We start from the raw sequence: 23,550 nt of genomic DNA, 5'->3' as shown, positions 1-23,550 counted from the left end.
CCACAATTTAGACCAAACCCAGAATCAGAGCTGTAATCTTCAAGGTATTCCCCTTCTTCTACACATCTCTATTATTGTTACCCCCAGATAAGCATATTAGTCTTCAGTTTTAGGGTCCAATTTTAGGAAGCACGGTCTACATCTTCAGCATGTACCCGGTGCGTGCGTAGTGCGGGAGTTTCTGCAAGGGGGTGCACAGGAGGGCCCAAGGCCCTGCCTGTGAGCCCCCCAGGGTAGACGGTCCCAGCCACAGTCAGCCCACCAGCAGCATGACATGGATGGGCATGCATTGCATCCCGAGGGTCCCCTAGGGGTCTGGGCCCCCCTCCTCCGGCACCTTGGAGACCGCCACCCAGACGGAGCCCATTGTTCCAAGCTCCACAGAGATGGAACCCCTGGCTGTCAGTTGCGGGGGCCCAGGAGCATGGCCACCTCCTCCTGCAGGATCTGCTCCCTACTGGGGTCTCTGGCGCACCAGCTGGAGGAACTCCAAGTTGCAGTCCAGAGACTGCGCGCCATTAGGGACTGTGACCAGGAGAGTGGTGGTCAACAGGAGCCAATCATCTTGCTGTGCTGTGACCAGTGGGGTCCCTCAAGGCTCTGTCCTAGGGCCTATACTATTTAACATCTTCATCAATGATGTGGACATTGGTGTCAGAAGCGGACTGGCCAAGTTTGCCAACGACACCAAACTCTGGGGTAAAGCATCCACACCTGAGGACAGGAGAATGATCCAGGCAGATCTTGACAGCCTCATGAAATGGGCGGATGAGAACCTGATGGTATTCAACACTGAAAAATGCAAGGTTCTCCACCTTGGGAGGAAAAACCTGCAGCGTGTTTATAGGTTCAGCAGTGCTACGCTGGTTAGCACTACAGATGAAAGGGACTTGGGGGTCATGGTTGACCACAAGATGAACATGAGCCTTCAGTGTGATGCTGCAGCTAGTAAAGTGAGCAAAATGCTGGCTTGCATCCAGAGATGCTTCTCAAGCAAATCCCAGGACGTCATTCTCCCGTTGTACCCGGCTTTGATGAGGCCGCAGCTGGAGTACTGCATCCAGTTTTGGGCTCCACAATTCAAAAAGGATGTAGATAAGGTTGAGAGGGTGCAGATGAGAGCCATGTGCATGATCAGAGGTCAGGAAAACAGACCTTACGACGACAGGCTGAGAGCCATGGGGCTCTTTAGCCTGGAAAAGCGCAGGCTCAGGGGTGATCTGGTGGCCACCTATAAGTTTATCGGGGTGTTCACCAGCATCAGGGGGAACGTCTGTTCACCAGAGCGCCCCAAGGGATGACAAGATCGAACAGTCCAAGCACCTACTTTGAACGCCTTCAAGACACATTTGGATGCTTATCTTTCTGGGATTCTATGATCCCTGGTGACTTCCTGCCCCTGGGGCAGGGGGCTGGACTCAATGATCCTCTGAGGTTCCTCCCAGCCCAAATGTCTATGAAATCTATGAAACCTATTTATGTGTGCACATAAATGAGGCAAATACAAATTGGCTGCTGTGGGTGTATACCAACATGATTTCAGTGCAAATTCTATTATTCATGCTAAGACATTATTAATGGCACATTATTGCGCCCAGGCAAATCAAGAATAGACACACCTTTCAATACTTGCTGTATTGGTAAAAAAACTCTTGTGGCAACAATTGGGTGCCCTAGGAAAATGGCTGGGGAAAAAAAAGTCTATGCACCAAAAGTATACAACTTTTACTATGTCATTGTCATTAAAGCACTACCCGACGTGGATGCAGTGATAACTGTACACAAGTACTTTATAGTACAGGTATTTCTATACAAGAAGGGAACTAAGTTATCAATATGATATCCTTAAAGTGATTTTAACAGGTGAAGGATGTACAAGTATATCAATTAAAAAATCACCATCCTTAACTGTAGTAGCTATGCCAAACTGAAGAAAGGAAGTCATAAGGAGGACAAGCCAAGTTCTCTAATGTACAACAAAGAGTTTTTTGGGAAAAAAGAGTTTCATAACTGGAAAGGAAGAAGGCCTAGGGTAGGAGCCAAATTTTATCTCATGCAAGTAGAAATAGCGCAGGATTGAGTCCTAGACAGCTTGATGCATCAGAAAGACATGACATACATATACACATATACATTTACACATCTACACATATACACATACATATATATAGTTTAATAGCAGTTGTGACAGTAATCTGGAAGTGAAAGATTTTTTTTTTTAAATCGTGTCAAGGTCATTTCATTTGAGAAGAAAATAAACTAGACCAGATCTTTAGTATTTGATAAAGAGAACAAAAGCTTAATATGAAAAAGCAAGAAAATAAAAATCAAACAAATCTGTCTCAAGCCATGACTGAAAGCTGGAAACACTAGTTAATAGTTAGCAGATAAAAATGTTTGGTGGGGTGATTGTTAACTGGCAGACTCAGCATGTCAGTGAGCAGGGAGACATGGCTAATACCTTCACTCCTGCCAAATGTGATGGAGTTATAGCCAAGCTCTCTTACTGTGAGTGCATGAGCAACGCTAAAAACGCTTTTCTCAGAGTCCTGCTGTTGATATGACTAGACAAAAACGCAGACTTAGGACACTCAAAAAAAAACTCAGCTTAAATCAGAAAAGTTCTGAACTGGTTTGAGCAGAGCTGGGCCAACTCTTACTAATCACAAATAAATAAAACAAATTACCACATTGGCCCCAAACCAATATAGTACAGTAAAATATAAATATCAAACAATCCAAGCCACCCAGGGAAATATGACATCACCACACAAAGATCTCATGCATGTATAATATGATAGTTCTTGTCACATTAAGCTTTCTATACTCATTGATTTGCCAACATGTCTTTGTGCTACAGGCAAATTTACTGAAGCAAACATCAGCTTGATTTCCAACTGTCAGCAGAACAATAAGTTGTTCATATCTCTTTAGCACTCGCTATTACAGATATTTGTTTAACTTCCTGTATACTGTGTATCTGATGACTGGCATTCCTGTCACTTTCCTTTGAAAAACAACAACAAAAATTGGAATACAACAAAAAGTAATAAAACGGGCAATGGAATTTTCCATATCACCCTAAAATAGGGTTCAGATCCCTTTCTCTCAGTGGCAAGCAAAGCCTACTGTTGTGAGGCTCTTATTCCATTGCTGATTCCTTTCTGTGAAGGGCAAGTCTAACAGATGAGAACAGGAAAGTAACGAAAATTGTTATTGCTTTGTCTTCCTCTATATTTCCATGTTTATACTTGCCTTCTTACTATAGCCCTCTTAGGCTAGGGACAGACATTACACAAAAATCAGTTCAAGTGATCAGAAACTGGTTTAAACCTGTAACAGAACAGATGTTCAGTGCACAGAAACCAGTTTGAAAACGGCTGAAACCAGTTGGAGATAAACCTGGTTGAGTGTAGTATCAGACTTAACTGATTTGTCTCAAACCAGTTCATACAATGTGCATCCCAGACCCCCTGCTGGTTTAAGTTAAATCAGACTCCCCCAGCATCCTGGCATGCTCTCTGGACTACCCGGGGCTCCCTGCTCCACAAAAGGGCTGGCCCTTCCCCTCTGATCCCTGGCTGCAGCTCCAGCAGAAACTGCAGGCATCTGCCTGGATTCTGCTCCCCCCTCTCCTCTAAGCAAGTATTCCGCCATCCCCTCTGCCTTACAGAGACACCCAGCATTAGCTAGCAGACAACATGTTGGCTGTGGTCTGTGTTGTGACAGATGTGACAAAGGTAGAATCAACAATGTCCCCCTGTTGTTTTCTTAATGGGGTGATAAACATTGAGTTAGGTGTGATAAACACTGTTATCAATTCCCTGCTGGGCTGGTTGCTGGTGGGGGGCCCTCCCAATCAGGGTGTCCTGCCGGGGCCTGGCCAGGCCCCCATAAGCTCAGCACTGTAAAAGAGTAGGGAGGGCTGCTCTAACACCCCCAGCTTCTAGCCTGAGCCACTGCAGGCATGTGCCTGTATTTTTTCACTTCAGAGGGGATGTCTGTATCATTACTAACTGGTTTAGCCTATCCAAGTTAGACTAACCTGAAAAGATTGAATCAATTCAGGCTCAGGCTTTTTGAATGTCTGTCCCTAGCCTTACTGTGCCATCCGTGCTCCTTAGGCAAACCTGAAATGACAATTATAAATCACCATTTGGAGACCAATTTTAATTTGACTATCCCTAGCTGAAGGAATGAGAGCAGGAGCTAATCAGCATTTCAGAAAATCAGAATCTTTTGGCTTTATCTCAGAAATGGAGCCACTTACCAGACATGTGTCAGGATACCTGATAAGTATTCAATGGGTGCATCTACACATGTGTTTCACTGCAGAGTTGACTAACTGGTTCTGCAGTAAAGTGTTACCATCTGCATGTGCATTGGTATTAGGGCAAGGTAATCTAATTAACTCTGCTGTAGGATACTACTGTTGGGAAAGAATACTACCTTACAGCAGAGTATTTAACTGTGATGCAATGCTCGTGTAAAAAATTACCAGTGGAAATTGCATTTGGTCATCCCAGGCAGCAGGGGATCAGACTTCTGCCTGCCACCTAGCCACACAGGTCTTCACGTTCAGCACTTTTGTGCCCCAGCCAGCCCCTCCACCACCCAATGTTACCACCCAGAGCCTGGGGCCAACTCCCAGAGCCTGCTGCCTGTTCTGCCCCGGCTCAAAATGCTGCTGTCCTGGATGCACAGGTAGACACTGAACCCGAGAGCAGTGTACCCTGGCTCAAAGTGCTCTGGAATTTATCACATCATACTAACTGCACATACAGATGCACCCACTGAACTGGTAAAAACAGCTACTAATCTAAAAATAGCATAATGGCGTAAGCTATCTCAAACTTGTCTATATTTCTGAATCCAAGAGGAGTGGTTGCTCCTCAAGGGAGCAATCCTGACAGCACAAGGGATGGCCATTCCATTTTGGAGGAAGGGTAGCAAAAGGGCACAGCAACCCCCTTGGCTCAGCAGGGAACTTGAGGACCTCCTATGCCTCAAAAGAGAGACTTATAAATGATGGAAGGCTGGAATTACCACCAAGGAGGAGTACTCAGCACTGGTCCGTACCAGCAGGGAGCAGATCACGAAATCCAAGGCTGCAACTGAAGTCCATCTGGCTTCACATATAAAGGATAACAAAAAATCCTTTTTCAGATATGTAGGGAGCCGGAAAAAAGCAAGGGTAACATTGGACCCCTGCTGAACCAAAATGGGACAGCTGATAACTGACACCCAGGAAAAGGCCAATCTGCTTAATGGGTACTTCGCATCGGTCTTTCATCAGTCCAACGGGCTCGCCCTGCTTAGCAAGATGTGGGACGGCCAGGGTGAGGGTGTATTTATATCCAGCATCAGTGTTGATCTAGTAAAGGATCACCTTGAGAGGCTGGACACCTTCAAGTCAGCTGGTCCTGACAGATTACACCCTAGAGTACTCAAGGAGCTGACAGGTGTCATAGCCCAACCAGTGGCAAGAATATTCAAAAACTCGTAAAGCTCAGGTGAAGTACCTGAAGACTGGAAGAAGGCCAATGTGGTACCCATCTTCAAAAGAGGGCAGAAAGTAGGTCCCAGGAATTACAGGCCAATCAGCTTGACCTCAATCCTGGTAAGATTCTGGAGAAAATTACCAAGGAGACCCTTCTGGATAAGATTTCAAAGATTTCATAGACATCAGGGCTGGAAGGGACCTCGGGAGATCATCGAGTCCAGCCCCCTGCCCAAAGGGCAGGAAGTCAGCTGGGGTCATAGGATCCCAGCAAGATAAGCATCCAATTTACTCTTGAAGGTGTTCAATGTAGGTGCTTGAACCACCTCCTCTGGCAGACTGTTCCAGACCTTGGGGGCTCGGACAGTAAAGAAATTCTTCCTTATGTCCAGCCTGAAACGGCCTTGCAGGAGATTGTGACCGTTCGACCTAGTCATCCCTTGGGGCGCTCTGGTGAACAAACGTTCCCCCAGATCCTGGTGGTCACCCCTGATAAACTTATAGGTGGCCATCAGATTACCCCTGAGCCTACGCTTTTCCAGGCTAAAGAGTCCCATGTCTCTCAGCCTATCATCGTAAGATCTGTTTTCCTGACCTCTGATCATGCGCGTGGCTCTCCTCTGGACTCTCTCAAGCTTCTCCACATCCTTTTTGAATTGTGGAGCCCAAAACTGGACGCAGTACTCCAGCTGCGGCCTCACCAAGGCCGAGTACAAGGGAAGATGGCTGAAGGGAACATGCTGAGGGATAGCCAGCACAGGTTTGTTGTGGGTAGGTCTTGCCTGACCAATCTCATCTTCTATGACGAAGTGACATATCACCTGGACAAGGGAGAAAGGATTTACGTCATACATCTGGACTTTAAAAAAGCCTTTGATCTGGTGTCCCATGACCACCTCATGGAAAAACTGGCCAACTGTGGCCTGGGCTACACCACAGACCGATGGCTGGGATATTGGCTCCGAGGTTAGACCCAGAGAATAGTGGTCAATGGTAGTGAATCATTATGGCACTCTGTGATCAGTGGCATCCCCCAAGACTCTGTCCTTGGACCGGTTCTCTTTAACATGTTTATCGATGATGTGGACATTGGTGTCAGAAGCGCACTGGCTAAGTTCTCTGATGACACTAAACTTTGGGGCATAGTGTCCACACCTGAGGACAGGCTTGACCTGGATAAACTTAGTAAGTGGGTGGATACTAAACTGATGACGTTCAATACCAATAAGTATAAGGTACTCCACCTCTGGGAAAAAAACCCGCAGCACATTTATAGGCTCGGTAGTTCTACACTTGCTAGCACCACTGCTAAAAGAGACTTGGGGATCATGATTAACCACAAAATGAACATGAGCCACCAATGTAATGTCACAGCTGGTAAAGCAAACAAAACTCTGGCTTGCATCCATATATGCTTCTCAAATAAATCTCAGGATGTCATCCTCCTGGACCTGGTCTTGGCCACTGGGGATGACCTGGTGACGGGACTGCAGGTCCTTGACCACCTGGGTGACAGTGATCATTGCTTGCTGGAATTCAGCACCCAGAGCAGGGTGTTGAGGCTTATACCAAGACTAAAGCCCCTGACTTCAGAAGGGCCAACTTCATCAAACTTAGATTAGTGGGGGAGGCACTGAGGGCCCAAAAGGTAGAGGATATGGGAATCCATGAGGGATGGTCATACCTTAAGGGGACGATCCTCCAGGCTCAAAGTGTGATAGTCCCCAAGAGAAAGAAGGGGGGTCAGAGTGCTCTGAAACCTCCATGGCTCAGCAAAGGCATTCAAGAATGCCTGAGGGCCAAAAGAAAGGCATACACCCGGTGGAAAGGAGGGGCTATCACCAAGGAGGAATACTCCTCCTGGGCCCGTGAGTATAGGAGGGCTATTAGGAAGGCCAAGGCGGGGGTGGAGCTCAGGCTAGCAACCAGGATTAAGGACAACAAAAAGTCCTTCTATTAATACATTGGGAGTAAGAAGAGGGTACCAGGTAATGTAGGGCCCCTGCTAGACTCAAATGGTAATCTTGTGGCTATGCCAGATGAGAAAGCTGAAATTTTTAACAAGTTCTTTGCCTCTGTTTTCTTGGACAGGGACCAGGACAGCTCTCCCACCACAGGTAGGGATAATCTTGGTGATAACACTGTCAGGCCTCGGGTCTGCGTAAATGTAGTTAGGGATCTTCTGGAAGGGCTGGAAGTTTTTAAATCTGTGGGCTCTGATGCCCTCCACCCACGAGTGTTGAGAGAGTTGGCAGGGGTCATTGCTGTGCCCTTGATCTGGCTGTACAAGTGATCATGGTCCACAGACCCAGGCGCCCAGAGATTGGAAACTAGCTAATGTGGTCCCCACTTATAAGAAAGGGAGAAAGGAGGACCCAGAAAACTATAGGCCCACAAGCCTCACATCAGTCTTAGGGAAAATCCTTGAAAAAATTATCAAAGAACACATCTGTAAGGGGCCAGCAGGGGAGATCAATCCCAGGAGAAATCAACATGGGTTCATCAAAGGTAGGTCCTGCCAGAACAACCTGATGGCCTTTTATGACGAGGTAACTAAATCCCTGAATGATGGTGTCACTGTGGACGTAGTTTTTCTGGACTTTAAGAAGGCCTTTGACACTGTCTCTCATCCCATTCTTGTTAATAAATTGAACGACTGTGGCATTGATGCCTACACAGTTGGATGGGTCAAAAACTGGCTGATGGGGCACACCCAGAGAATGGTGATGGACAGGTCGTACTCAACCTGGAAGGATGTGAATAGTGAGGTCGCCCAGGGCTCGGTCCTTGGGCCTACACTGTTCAACATCTTCATCAGCGACTTGGACAAGGGGGTGGAAAACACGTTGTCCAAGTTTGCTGATGACACCAAGATGTGGGGAGAGGTAGGCACGCTTGAAGGGAGACAGAGACTGCAATTAGATTTAGACAGACTACAGAAGTGGGCGGATGGTAATAGGGTGGGGTTCAATGTAGATAAATGCAGGGTGCTGGACCTGGGGAGAAGGAATCCACAGCTTACATACAAGATGGGGAGCTCCCCCCTTGTGAGCACAGAGGTAGAAAGGGATCTTGGAGTCATTATTGACTCCAAGATGAACATGAGCCTCCAATGCCAGACCGCAGCCAGCAAAGCCAACCGCACCTTGTTGTGCATCCAATGATGCATCTCAAGCCAGTCTAGAGAGGTGATACTCCCCCTCTATGCAACTTTGGTCAGGCCACAATTGGAGTACTGTGTCTGGGCACCGCACTTTAAGAAGGATGTGGTCTGCCTTGAGAGGGTTCAGAGGAGGGCCACCCACTTGGTTGGAGGGCAACAGGGCAGGCCCTATGAGGAGAGGCTGAGGAACCTGAATCTGTTCAACCTCAGCAAGTGGAGGCTGAGTGGGGATTTGGTGGCTGCCTACAAACTCATTAGGGGAAATCAGCAGCAAATAGGAAGGGCCCTATTCCCCCGAGCAGCACCTGGGGTGACAAGGAACAATGGCCAGAAGCTGCTGGAGAATAGGTTCAGGTTAGAGATTAGGAGGCACTATTTCACTGTTAGGGTGGCTAGGATCTGGAACCAACTTCCTAGGGAAGAGGTCCTCACTCCTACCTTGGGTAAATTCAAAAGGAGTTTGGATGAACACCTGTCTGGGGTCATGTGATCCCAGTATGTGCTCCATATACACATGCGGGGGGTTAGACTAGATGATCTGTTCAGGTCCCTTCTGACCCCATACTACTATGAAACTCCCACTATACTCAGCTTCAGTGAGGCTGCAGCTGGAGTACTGCATCCAATTCTGGACTCCACAATTCAAGAATGATGACAAAAAGCTTGAGAGGGTCCAGAGGAGAGCCACATGCATGATCAGAGGGCAAGAGAATAGGCCTTATGAAGAGAGGTTGAGAGCCATGGGACTCTTCAGCCTGGAAAAGTGCAGGCTCGGGGGGACCTGGTGGCTGCTTTTAAGTACATAAGGGGTGTGCATCAGGACCTGGGAGAACGCCCCAAGGAAAAACAAGGACCAACAGTCATAAATTCCTCCAAGACCATTTTAGGGACATAAGAAAACATTTCTTTACTGTCCAAGTCCCCAAGACCTGGAATAGACTCCCTGCAGAAGTGGTGCAGGCATCTACTCTGGACTCATTCAAGAAACATTTGGACACTTATCTTGCTAAGATCCTTTGACCCTAGCTGACTTCCTGCCCCTGAGGCAAGGGGCTGGACTTGATGAACTTTGAGGTCCCTTCCCAGCCCTAATCTCTATGAACTTTTTAAAATAAGTCATATGATAAGTGACAATTAAGGAATTATCATATGCTATAATTTTCTTTATGGAGTGAAAAATAAGCAGCTATTGTCTCAAACTAGATGTGACTTTTATTATAAAAAACCTTCAGACACAACAAAGTTAATCTTATTAGATGTGGGGTTTTGTACTTTAATTTTTTTAAGTGGAACTACTTTTCCAAAGACTCTTTTAAAACTGCATGTGAAACATGATGCATTTTTTCTATATTTGACAAATGTAATTACCTATAACTGAAAGGTCAAAATGCTTCCTCTTTTCTCCTGCAGCATTAGTTACAACACAGGTATATTGACCAGCATCTTCCACTTTACTCTGAGTCAAACGCAGAGACCTACCACCTGAAGAGAAAAAACAAGAAGGTATAATTGTCAAAATTAAAATTTATTTTCACATTTTCCATGCTTTCTTTTTCTTCTAGCTGCTAGATAAAAACTGTCATAAATAACAGGAAAATCTAACTATGGACTTCAGCCTCAATCCTAGTCTGATCTTAACTTTGATCATGTGCCTCTTACCCTAAAGTCAATGGGATTGGTCATCTATATCGCTATATACAAAGAGAAAAAATACCTTTTTTCAGTTTTAACATTAATTGCTAATGTTACCAGTAATAAGAATAGGAAAATAATAATCAGATGTCACTGCAATAATTTACAACAATTATGGTTGATCAGTTGCCAGGGAAGCTTTATGGAGCATGTCAGAGATGTTAGTTTCAGGGGAAGAGAAGCAATAAACACAGTAGTGGTAGTATTGACTACAGGGCATACAATCCCCTTGCTTCTCTATGCATTTCTCTGCCAAAAGACCCATTCTTTTTGCTTGTACCTTGGGAGGGAAAAGCAGAAAATGGAAATATCAACTGGAATTTAAAGGGAAAAGAAGTATGAATACAAAGATGCATGCCTACAGTGTTCAGAACATCTCCCATTTTCTTATTGGCAATTCTCACATAAGCAGTAGCTCTCACGAAATCTGAATAACAAGCTTTTATTTCAGCCAACAAGAAAGAGCTCTTCAGAACTTGCATGTAGCGTCTGGGTAATGGAATATATCCTGATGACTAATATTTCTGGTCAAGAGATTTGAAGCAAGGAATTGCTGTATAGATCTGTCCATGTTCTAAAAAAGTTATTTTATTTATAACTTTGTTACATATTAAAAACTATTATCTGTTTTAAGGCATTGTGAACACTAAGGGTAGATGTGACAGGATGGAATTTTTCTTGTTTTCTAAAGGAACGATATCAAAACAGGCTCAGAGTGAATGGAAGTTGTGATGGCCAATGATGAGAGTGTACTCTGTCACATGCCATAAAAAGCATGGTTTTGATCTACAGAACTGAAGTATTGCTTTGGCAGAGACAAAACCTGAAACACTTGAGAGCAATAATTAAGTATTCTTTCCCCCATAGCTTTACAAACCAAAGCAAAATCTCACATTTCTTGTTTACCCATTTAACTACCCAGGAAAACTGCCCATTGTAGCGGTGAATGGGCAGGTTTCTACTCCCACTCCTTTGAGGGTATAAAAAGGGTATAAAGTATGGCTGGAAACAAGACATGCAAGTCTTACATGCTCCCCTCAAGCTTTCAGGGATAATTTGGGACTTTCCATGAATCATCCCTTCCTATCCCATAGTGACTATGGAGGTGATGACATCAGTGTGGGTGTATCTGGATGTGATTACATGTGCATTTACTGCACAGTAACATGTTATGCTGATGGGGGCTCCATGTGGCTCAGCCCCAGCTTACGCTGCACCCAGCTTCTCCCATTGGCAGTGTCCTGGAAGCAGGGAAGCCCAGTGCTTCCCTGGTGTTGCAGGGAAACCAGCACTGGTAGCCGGGAGCAGACATAGCCCCAACCCTGCCCAGGCTGAGCCGACAAGAGCAGCTCACTCCAGGGAAAGCAGTGCCAGGTGCTCCGGACAGATGACGCAACCCTAGCCCTGTCCACACTGTGCTACCCCTTTCCCCTGCAGGGAGGTGTGGGAGTGCCTTTCCTTGCTGCCAGAACTGTCGCTCCAGCATCTTCAGCAGCATGCACCATGGCACCTGGCAACAGCGTGCTGCCCCATAGGCTCAGCTCCATCTAATTCAGCCCACATAGTGTTAAGGAAACTATTGTGATGTTGCCTTACATTTCCTTACATGCCCATTATTACTGCGCCATAAGGCATCTACACATGGCTTTACTGCACAGTAACTACTTGGGAGTAAATTTGCTGCCTACATCATGCAGGTAGCAAATGTAATCCTGAGTAGGCGTAAGTAACTATAGTTATTGCACAATACGAGTGCACATGTGTAGACATGCAATCTTACTCTGCAATAATTTTTGGTTACTATGCAGTAACCTAAATTACTACGCAGTACTGGTGCACATGCAGATGCTCCCTCTGTCATTTAAAAGAATGGAAACAATTCGCCCAGAAAAGGCTGTTCAAACTGATCGTATTCAAAGGAATGCCAGTGTTAGCATAAAAAGTGAATTATTACTAGATAATAACCAGATGCCCAACCCCTCTTCCTACATGCTATGCATAAGAATGAGTAGAAAACTGCAAATAGGACTCGTTTTTTTCTGTAAAAGTTAACTACTTCAAATAAATTTTAAAATTCCCCACCCCCAAATCTTCAAATCCAAACTAAAAATGAACCTTGGTGGATTTGAAAACAGTTTGGTTACATTTTTGCTTTCCATTATTTTTGCATGTTCATATTCTTCAGACTTTCCAAGTTTTCAGCAAGATTGAGAACAGGAGGGCTACAATACCCTGAAAGGGACTGCCTTTGACTGGTATGTCAGCAGCAGCACTGGAAATATCACAAAAATCTGTTTCCAGGAGTCTAACATTGGAGATCAAAAATGAGAGAAACATCCTAATTTTTTGTCAGCTTTTCCCAACCAAGCTCTGATGCCACCTTGCTACAGGGCCTGATATCAAAGCAGCTGAAATCAATGCAAAGACTCTCACAGACTTCAATGTGTTTTTTATTGGCGCTCTATACATTCCTATTGTTAGCTTGAAAGCAGATGAGTCAATTAGGTAAGTTATCAAAGAGCTACAATACACAGAGCAGTATTGAAATGGACAGTTCTGCAAGGGCCTGCTCTCTCTACCTTCTCCATGGTATTGGGAAAATGTGGCTTTCAGGAATGAGTACAATAGTCCTTTCATTTTAGACATCCCATTAGGCACCCGTTATAAAGTGTAAGGTGCCTGAAGTGGATTAAAATTAGAAGACAACACTCCCACAGCTATCACTCTGATGTTTGGCCAATCAAACTGGATAATGGCTACAGAGTCATGAAGTTTGACTGTCCGCGGGGTTGGATACAATGTACCCGAGGGTGCTGAGGGAATTGACAGATGTGACTGCGGAGCCACTGGTCAATATCTTTGAAAACTTGTGACAATCAGGAAAGAATGAATGGAAAAGGGCAAATATAATTCCCATCTTTAAGAGAAGGAAGAAAGTGGATCCAAGGAACAACAGACTGGTCAGCCTCACTTCAGTCCCTGGAGAAATCATGGAGCAGGTCCTCAAAGAATCTATTTCTAAGCACTTGGAGCAGAAGAAGGTGATTAGAAACAGTCAGCATGAATTCATCAGGGGCAAGTCACACCTGACCAACCTGATTGCCTTCTATGACAAAATGAGTGGCTTTGTGAATGTGGGGAGAGCAGTGGACATGATATCCTTTGAGTTTAGCAAGGCTTTTGATACAGTACCACACAACACTCTTGCAAGCAAGCTACAGAAGTATGGATTAGATGAGTGGACCGTAAAGTGACTAGAAAACTGGCTGGATCATTGGGCTCAAAGAGTAGTAATCAATGGCTCAATGTCTAGTCACCAGCCAGTATCAAGTGGAGTGCCCCAGGGGTCAGTCCTAGAGCTGATTTTGTTCAATATCTTCACCAACAACCTGGAAGATGGTATGTAGTACACCCTCAGCAGGTTTGCTGATGACACCAAGATGGGGGAGTAGTAAATACACTGGAAGGCAGGGTTAGGATTCAGAAAGACCTAGACAAATTGGAGGATTGGACCAAAAGAAATCTCATGAGGGACAATAAGGACAAGTGCAAAGTCCTGCCTTTTGGGGAGCTAACAATCACATGCACAGGCTGGAGAAAGCCAACTGGCTAAGCAGCAGCTCCACAGAAAAGGACCTGGGAGTTACAGTGAACAATAGGCTGAATATGAGCCAACTGTGCATCATTTTTGTGAAGAAAACTAGCAGCATACTGGCTGCGTTACTAGGAATTCTGTCAGCAGATCACGAGAAGTGTTTATTCTCCTCTATTCAGCACTGGTGAAGCCACATCCAGATTACTGCGTCCAGTTTTGGGCTCCACTACAGAAAGGATGTGGACAAATTGGAGAGTCAAGTTGAGTGCAACAAAAATGGCTAGGAGGCTGGGAAACATGACTTATGAGGAAAGGCTGAGGGAACTGGGCTTACTCAGGCTGGAGAAGAGAAAACAGAGGGGATTTAATAGCCACTTTCAACTACCTGAAGAGTGGTTCCAAAGAGGCTGGTGCTAGACTCTTCTCACTGGTGGCAGATGACAGAACAAGGAGCAATGGTCTCAAGTTGCAGCAAGATAAGTTTATGTTAGATACTAGGGAAAACTCTCTCACTGGGAGAGTAGTAAAGCACTGGAACAGGTTGCCAAGAGAGGTTGTAAAATCTCCATCCTTGGAGGTTCTTAAGACCCAGTTAGACAAAGCCCTGGCTGGGATGATCTAGTTAGGGACGGTCCTGCTTTGAGCAGGGGGTTGGACTAGGTGACCTCCTGAGGTCCTTTCCAACCCTAATTTTCTTGGATTCTATGATTTCCCTGGCTGAGTATAAGGGTACCCTGAGAAAGGTACCTGAAAAGTTGTTAAAGATTTCTCCCCCCATACAGTTCGTCCAATAAAAGATCTCAACACCCAAAAATCTTTGCCCTTCACGTATTTCCTGGACTACTATGGTTACAACATCATTTCAATACTATCACATCTTAATAGGACCTTTTTAAAGCTACATCTATTTCTAAATTCCCTGTACCTGACAGAATTCTCAGAGAGCTGTTCATGGTGATAGGCCAACCATTCTTGAGCCATGTTATAGATGGAAGGGGAATTCCTGAAGCTTCACAAATCAGAGTAACAGGGTTTTTCTCCACAATGCTGATGTTTTCAGGTACCTCCAGATCACCCACAATATTTGGAGGCACTAAAAAGCAAGAGAGAAAAATACCACATCTGACAACACTGATCAAAAATAACTTAGTTCTGGAAAGGATATATCACTTTTTGTAAGCTAAAAATTAAATTCACTGCATTTAAAACATCACAAATTGGTAAGGAGCAACACCAATGCCAAGTAAATTTGATTTTTCCATCTCAGTTACCTGTTAACAATTTATCAGTATTTAAACTCTTAAGCTGTATTAATCAAACATATATGACAGAGGCAGAAGGTATAAGCACCTCATAATTGTTACGGTCAGTCCTCTGTCCATTCTATATTGATTGTGAACTCCCCACACAACTGAAGAAATTCAGGACTGCTGTCGAACATAGCCAAAACACCAGGTGCATCGACATGTGAAATCAATGTAATGCAACAAACTCTGGAGCTGTTTTCACTGGAGTTAACTGTTCCTGGGTACAGCATCTACATATGCACTCAGGACCACAGCACTTTAAGCCAGTATGCAGCAGGGGGCACATGGGATCAGCCCTGGGCTCTGGGTCACAACGTTGGTGGCAAAGGGATTGGCTGGGGCATAAGGGTTCAGAACCTGCGGAGCCACGTGCCTAGGTGGCAGGCAGCCCCAGCACTTTGACACCCTAGTGCTCCAGCCAGCCCCTGTTACTGTCTACATGTGTGTTTCATTACACTTAATTACTCCACTGTAAGATCAGTACTGACAGTACTGTTTTACAGTGGAATTAATTAATTGTGCCTTAATACCAGTGCATATGTAGACAGTGACACTTTACTGCAGAGCTAATTAGATAACTGCAGTAAAGCTTATGTGTAGATGCACCCACTGTGGGTTTTTTTCTAATGGAAAATGCAAATGGATGATTCTATCCTCCTTTTTAGTCACATAAATAGCTTTGGAACTGGTTCTACATATCACACTTTCATGCAGGAAGTTGGGGCTCAGGAATGGATCTGAGTCCTTCAGTGTCTGGCCAGATTAAAAGGTTTACAATAGTCCCTTTGATACATTTCAAGTGTTATAAAAAAGCAAGGGAAATGCAAGAAGAAAATCTACCACAACAAGGGCTTTGCGCTATAAAGAATCCCAGCATATTTCAGCCACTGTTTCAACAATTACAGAACTGTACACATTCTTTTCTCTGTTTCATCTTAATTCTCTCACATCTCTCTCTGCAGCTGCTTTAGTTGTTCACTTTTCTCATTTCATAGGAAGATTTCAGAACTGGAGATAGACTGACCAGCCCCTAATGCAAGGGCAGGCGATTATTTCGGGTGGAGGGCCACTTATTGAGTTATAGCAAGCCATCAAGGGCTGCATGACAGGCAGATAAATATTAATTTTCTAAATTTTTTAGGGGCCCCACAGGTCAGATAGAAAGCCCTGGTGGGCCTCATGTGGCCCGCAGGCCACATTTTGCCTGCCCCTGCCCTAATGGGTAAAGAAGTTCACAAAATTTTGTGCTTCATGTTTGGGTCAAACTGTCCATAGTGTGATGAGATGTTTAAAATAATATGCCCGAGCTTTTCTTCTGAATCCAGATTCACACTATAATGTTTATCATCAAAGCTAATTATTGAAATATATTTTATTCAGAGCTACATCTTCAAATCGGTCTCATAACTCAGCAATTGCAGAGTGAGGCAGCCTGCTGATAACACACTTAAAAAGAATGAAATACTATGGCAGCTGCTATTCTTTCATGTTCCCCAGCCATCTTCCTTTAGCACCAGGGAATTCTACATTAGACCCTGAGACTTATTTCCAAGCCCAGACCATCAGAGCACCAGATACTGTGTCCTCCAGAATACACCAGGAGATATTCCTTATTTTCCTACTGTTTTCCCTAGGAGTCTGTGTGCTAAGGCTGAGATGGAAAAAGTTTGGGGGTAGATATATTTTTAGGAAGTCAATGATTAAGACAAAAATATTTAGAAGTTTTATGATCTTTTATAATAAACCTGTGTTTTATCAACACAACAAACAAATACAGAACATGCAACAGGCATAACTGTAACATCTAAAGAAATCAAAGTGACAGGTGTTTCTTGACTATTCCCATGTAAATGTGACATTATATATTTATAGCTATTTTGCTCACCCCATTTATCTTCCCTACTTACCATGAACACTTAAATCGTATTTCTTGTCAGTCAATCCTGCCACATTCACAGCAACACACACATAGCGGCCAGTGTCTGACATCTGAGCATTCTTCAGATGAAGATGTCCATCACTGAGTATTTCTACGCCCCTACCATTTACAAGGGGACGGCCATCCTTCATCCAGCTTATTGCTGGCCATGGGATACCCTGTACCTTGCATTCCAATGAAATATCATTTCCTCGAATGACAACAACTCTCGACGGGTGGCTTCCACTATTTAATATTGTTGGGCGAACTATAAAAGAAAAGGAAAAAAAATGTAGAATTTTAATGTGAGAAGTGGAGTTTCAGAACAAACAATGATTCTTACATGTAAAAATAAAGTAAATTTCAGCCAGATCAGTATTTGAAGAGGAGACCACCAGGAAATACCTCAGTGCTGCAAGAAGTAGTCATGGCAATTCAGCTAACTACACTCTTCTAAGTAAGTACTACAGCCAATTGAAAAAAATATATATAAGCATTCTTTCCAGTGGAAAATACTAGCTTTGAAACCAGTAAAAAATTAAAGCAATTTGAAAAATGTGTTGACATCAAATTTTCCAGTGGAAAAAAAATAATAATTTGGAAAATTCCAGAAATTTATTCCATAATTTTTTATTATGAGGTTCATTATTTTTATATTACTTTTTTCATTTTTCGTTCTAGTTCTGATTAATGGCATAGCATGAAATAATAAATGTTTTAAAAATGAAACAAAATTACAAAAAAAAAATGTCAGCATTCCAAAGTGGATTTTTTTCCCCTTGGAGAACATTTTTAAAATATTTGCTCCCATTCCTAATTTGGAAACATATTACCTGTGAGCTAGAAATTCTGAGTTTTTACCACCACCAGTCAGCAGTAAAGCTTGACGATAGGAGACACTTTGCTGCTGAAATTAAGAGGTAAGAAGTTCCTGGCCACATGCAATCAATAGGACTTTGCTCAAAAAGAGTAACAACAAGTATATTAATGTAGTTAAGCTGTTCTGTATGTTCTGAGGACTTAACATTCATAGAGGAATGTCAAATAGCTCACTCATTTGTACTTAGGTCCTATCAGAAATAGTTATGTGGGGCTGCTACATGCTGTTAGGTTTCTCCTTGGAGAGAGATACATTTCTCGGTTAGAAGTGATCCTTACATCTGCACAAGGATCGGAAACTCCTCTATGAAGGTGTGTGCTTGTTGAGATATTTAGGGGTTTTCCGTGATAAAAGGTACCATATGTCTGCCAGATTTTATAAAAAACTAGCATATGGTTATTCATATACCTTTCCTTTATCTGACAAAAAACAGCCTATAACATCATGCTATCCAAGCAGAAAGTAATTTTCACCTTGCCTCAAAATGAAACTCGTTTTTGCTTCTACCACATTCTAAAACAGACACAACTCATCAGTTGCCTCTTCAGTCTGTTAGCTGAACTGACTGCGAGGGTAACCTGCATATTATTACAAGGAAATTTTCAACCAGGTTCCTCACGGTGTGCAGGTTTTTACCAAGTCTGATGGTCTGTCTCATGATCCCTCAAACAAAATCTTGTTTTGATTGAGCCAGGAAGGAGTGTTCAATCTGACTCAATTAGATATCATCATAATGTCGTTGTGTTTTCCGATCAATACATTATATAGGGAATAGATTCAAATCCCCGCCAGTCAGGCTTGGACGCCAAAAAAGGCATGTGTCTCAGCACATGTGAGCCCTTGGCTCCCCCCGACCACACCAGGCAAGAGCAGCGAGCAAGGAGCCAACAGCTGAATCAAGGTAAGCCAAGCAGGGCAGGGGGGAAGACGGAGGAGGAGCCAGGTTAGCCGGGCCAGCTGTAGGGAATCGGAAGGGGTTTTCCTCCCCTCCTGCCCCTATTTAGCTGCGCCAGATGGGAGCCGCACTCCCGAGCTTCGTGAACAGGCCCCGCAAACAGGCACGCTCCTTAGGTGCATGCCAGAGTTTGTGCAGGAGTTCACACATGGTGGAGAGCAGGAGGGTCCTGAGACTCCACACGTTGGAGTCGGCAGCTTCAGGCAGTCTTTAGGTGAGCGCATGTGAGGGAGTGTTAATGGAGGTGGTGACTTGGAGTGCAGCCAGAGACCTTGTTCTAATGCTGCCTCCTGCCCAAGGCTCCTCTGAGGCCTCCACCCAGATGGAGCTTTTGGGTGGGTCAGCAGCACCCAGGCCCCCAGCCTGCAGGTGTTGCCTGGTGGGTCCTCAGAGGCCCGGGGGAAGTGGGATGGCCGGAAGTCCCCTCATCTGTCCCACGTGCCCCAGAGGGGCAGGTGAGGGAACTCCAGGGAGAAGTTAGCAGGCTGCGTGGGATCAGATTCATTGAGGATGAGATTGACGGGTGCTTCTACTCTTTGTAGAACCACTCAAATGGCGGGATGGCAACACAAGAGGAACCTGACACAGACAGATGGAAGACAGTCACCTCTAATTCTAGACGATGCAGAATTAGACCCCACATTACTGGAACAACTCCTCCAGTGCAGCTGGGGAACTGATTTGGGTTCCCCAGCAATGGAGAGTGCAGCAATGGAGGCCACACCCTCAACCACCACCAGGCAGGCTGTGAGGTAACAGAACAACCGGAGGAGAAGACATCAGGTAATTGTAGTAGGCGACTCCCTGAAGAGAGGAACGGAGGGAGACATCTGCCACCTGGATCCCACAGCACAGGATGTCTGCTGTCACCCTGAGGCATGGATCCGTGATGTCACAGAGAGGATTCCCAGGCTTGTCCAGCCAACAGATTACTACCCCATGATCTTTATTCATGTGGGAAGAAATAACACAGCCAGGAGCAATCCAGACCACATCATGAGTGACTACAAGGCTCTGGGAGCTGGGCTTAAAAGATCAGGGGCTCAGGTAGTTTTTTTCCTCTGTGCTCCCTGTTGCAGGCCACAGTCCAAAGAGGCAAGAATGCATCGATGAGGTGAACCAGCATCTCCAACCGTGGTGCCACCAAGAAGGTTTCGGCTTCTATGACCTTGGCGCCCACTTCAAGGACAGAGGACTCCTGGGGAGAGAAGGCATCCACCTCACACAGAAAGGTGAGTTCCTTTTCTCAGCCAGGATGGCCGATCTCTTAAACAGGGCTTTAAACTAATATTACAGGGGGATGGGGAAAAACTAACTGGACCCTTCCGGGGGGCCAATATATAGGAAAGCTCCATTGACAATGAAACCAAGCAGGCCATTCTTACAGGAGCTGAGAAAACAGTTTCCCTTCAATGCAGCAGGTGGCCAGTGACCTCAGTAGAAGCACTTAGGTGCCGGTACACCAGTGCCAGAAGCATGGGGAACAAGCAGGAGGAACTAGTCCTCCTGCTTTCTACTGGGGACTACAATCTACTAGGGCAATGGAGACCTCGTGGGACTCTTCTCGACTGGAGCATAGTCATAAAAGGCTACGTCCTTCACAGAAGGGATCGGGTAGGGAAGAGAGGTGGGGGTGTTGCCTTCTATGTGAAGGAGCAGTACACCTCCCTATAGGCTGATGTTGGCCCCAAAGAAAAACAGCTCGAAACCCTCTGGGTCAAGCTCTGGGAGAGGTGTGGCAAGAGAGACCTGACTGTAGGTATATACTACAGGCCGCCTAACCAAGGGGAGGAACTTGATCTAGCATTCACCCGTGAACTAACAAAGGCTACGCGTGCACAGGACATGGTTGTCATGGGTGGCTTCAACTACCCAGACATCTCCTGAGAGGAGTGCTCAGCCAGCTTGGATCAATCACGATCCTTGCTGGCCAGTACCAAAGAGCTTTTTTTGACTCAGAAGGGGCACAGGCCAACTAGAGGCAATACTGTTCTTGACCTGGTCCTGGCCAAAGGGGATGACCTGGTGACCAACTTAAACATAGAGGGCAGCCTAGGTGATAGTGACCATGAAATCACTAAAACCGAAAGGCTGACAAAACAGATACCAAGCTCAAAGTCATAGACTTTAAAAATGCAAATTTTAATAAGCTCAGATCACTAGTAGAGAATGCACTGAGAGACCAAGGACCGCAGGTAAAGGGAGCATGAGAAGATTGGACATTCCTTAAGGATACAATCCTTAAGACTCAGAGAAAATCCATTTCTTTATGAAGAAAAAATAGCAGAAGGGTAAAAAAATCTCTTGGCTACACAGGAAAGTTGCAGCCCTCCTACAGAAAAAGAAAGAGACGTACAAACAATAGAAGCTTGGGACAGCCTGTAATGAAGACTACTTGACAATGGCCCGCACTTGTAGAAAACAGATCAGGCAAGCAAAGGCAGAAACCAAACTAAACCTAGCTACAAATATCAAGCACAACAAGAAGTCCTTCTTTAGCTACATAGGGAATAAAAGGAAAACTAATGGCAGTGTGAGGCCGCTGCTCAATGCCTCAGGATACCTGGTCACTACCACTTAGGAAAAAATGGAACTCCTAAATGACTACTTTGCCTTGGTCTTCACAAGAGCAAGGGGAACAGCATGCCAGGTAGGGCACAGAACAAGCAGTGTGGGATTGACACCGTTCCCACCATTGCCATAGAACTGGTGTACGATCAATTAAATAAATTAGATGTATATATATCAGCAGGACCAAATGAACTCCACCCAAGAGTGCTGCAAGAGTTGGCCAAAGTAATTGCAGAGCCCCTGGCAAAGGTCTTTCAAAAATCATGGGCCTCTGGAGAAATCCCAGAGGACTGGAAGAAGGCCAATGTTGTGCCCATCTTAAAGAAGGGGAAGCATGAAGACCCAGGAAACTACAGGCCAATTAGCTTAATTTCTATTCAAGGGAAAATCCTAGAAACAGTCATCAAAGAGGCTATATGTGACAAACTTGCAGAAGGCATGATACTGAATGACAGCTTCGTCATGGGCAGGTCTTGTCTGACCAACCTCATTTCTTTCTATGATCAGGTGACTCATCACCTGGACAAGAGAAAAGCAGTTGACATCATATACCTTGACTTCCAGAAAACCTTTGACCTGGTATCCCACGAGGTACTGATCAGAAAACTAGAAGATATCGGGCTCAACTGTAGGACTGTCAAGTGGGAGCAAAACTGGTTGCAGGGTAGGACACAGAATCCAAATGAATTGATCAGTGTCATCCTGGCAAAATGTGGGCAGCAGCATACCCCTGGGGTCAGTACTTGACCCAGTGCTGTTCAATATCTTCATCAATGACCTGGATGAGGGGGTGAAAAGCCCATTGGGCAAGTTCATGGATGACACCAAGATATGGGGTTGTGCAGACACACCCACAGATAGGCTTCAGATACAAGCAGACATAGACAGGCTGGCATGTTGGACAGAAAGGAACCAGATGAGGTTCAATGTAGAGAAATGCAAAGTGCTGCATCTGAGAAGGAAGACCCCCCAGCACACCTACAGGCTGGGCATTGCTAACCTGACCAGCACTACAGATGAAAATGATCTGGGGGTAACAATAGACCCCAGCATGAATATGAGCCAGCAATGCAACTCAGCAGCCATTAGGGCCCACTAAAACTCTGACATGCATCAATCGATGCATCTCCAGTAAATCTAAAAAAGTGATTCTCCCACTTTACTAAACGTTTGTGCGGCCACAGCTGGAGTACTGTGTCTAGTTCTGGGTGCCGCACTTCAACAAGGATGTGCTAAAGCTCAAGGAGAGGCTGAGGGATCTCGGACTGTTCAGCCTAAAGAAAAGGCAGCTGAGAGGAGACTCGATTGCCGCTATATCAGAGGCGTACATCAGGGGCTCGTTGAACAACTGTTCACCAGGGCGCCTTGGGGGAAAACTAGAAACAACAGCTACAAATTCCTGGAAGATAGTTTCAGACTAAGCATTAGGAAAAACTTCTTTACAACTAGGATGTCCAGACTATGGAACTAGCTCCCCCCTGAGGTGGTGCAATCATCTATCCTAGAGATCTTCAAGAGAAGACTGGATGGTCACCTGGCTGGGATCGTCTGACCCCAGATGTCTTTCCTGCTTATGCAGGGGTCTGGACCCGATTATCTTTCAGGGTCCCTTCCAGCCCTTTGATTCTATGATTCTGATCCTCGCAGTGTAACTAGCTGTCAGTGAGCAGGGCACCAATCTTGAAGCTGATTTAGAGGGAGCACTGGAATGACAGCCCTGGGACAGCATGTGTTGGCAGCAGCAGCAGCCAGTATGTAGGCAGCCCATGCTATAGCAGCAGTACACTCCTCCCCTCCCCAACTCCAGGTTTCTGGCACTCATCACCCTGCCCCACTCTCTTGCCTGCCAATGCAAGTCATGCCTATTATGAGAGGATGTGATCATCGCTTGCTGGAATTCACCATCCAGCGTAAGGTGGCAAAGGGCTGCAGCAAGGCAACAGCCCTAGACTTTAGGAGGGCTGACTTC

The 23,550-nt window shown here is 45.1% G+C and overlaps 1 protein-coding gene across 2 annotated transcripts in view; it reads right to left on the bottom strand.

Annotated features, from left to right (window-relative positions):
* HMCN1 (hemicentin 1) overlaps window positions 1-23,550 on the bottom strand; it is a 348,410-nt gene that overhangs the window by 110,421 nt on the left and 214,439 nt on the right. For both annotated transcript variants that reach the window (XM_019556684.1, XM_019556685.1), the window contains exons 45-47: window positions 17,165-17,443; window positions 14,876-15,043; window positions 10,032-10,145 (exon numbers count right to left, since the gene is read on the bottom strand). In XM_019556684.1, coding sequence (XP_019412229.1) covers window positions 10,032-10,145; window positions 14,876-15,043; window positions 17,165-17,443 — 561 coding nt within the window. The remainder of the gene's footprint in view (window positions 1-10,031; window positions 10,146-14,875; window positions 15,044-17,164; window positions 17,444-23,550) is intronic.

The sequence above is a fragment of the Crocodylus porosus genome, unplaced genomic scaffold, assembly GCF_001723895.1.
Source record: "Crocodylus porosus isolate Cpor-Errol unplaced genomic scaffold, CroPor_comp1, whole genome shotgun sequence".
In the NCBI taxonomy this organism is placed as follows: Eukaryota; Metazoa; Chordata; order Crocodylia; family Crocodylidae; genus Crocodylus; species Crocodylus porosus.
Note: the sequence above shows the minus strand (reverse complement) of the source record. Positions and strands in the feature narration are given on the sequence as shown.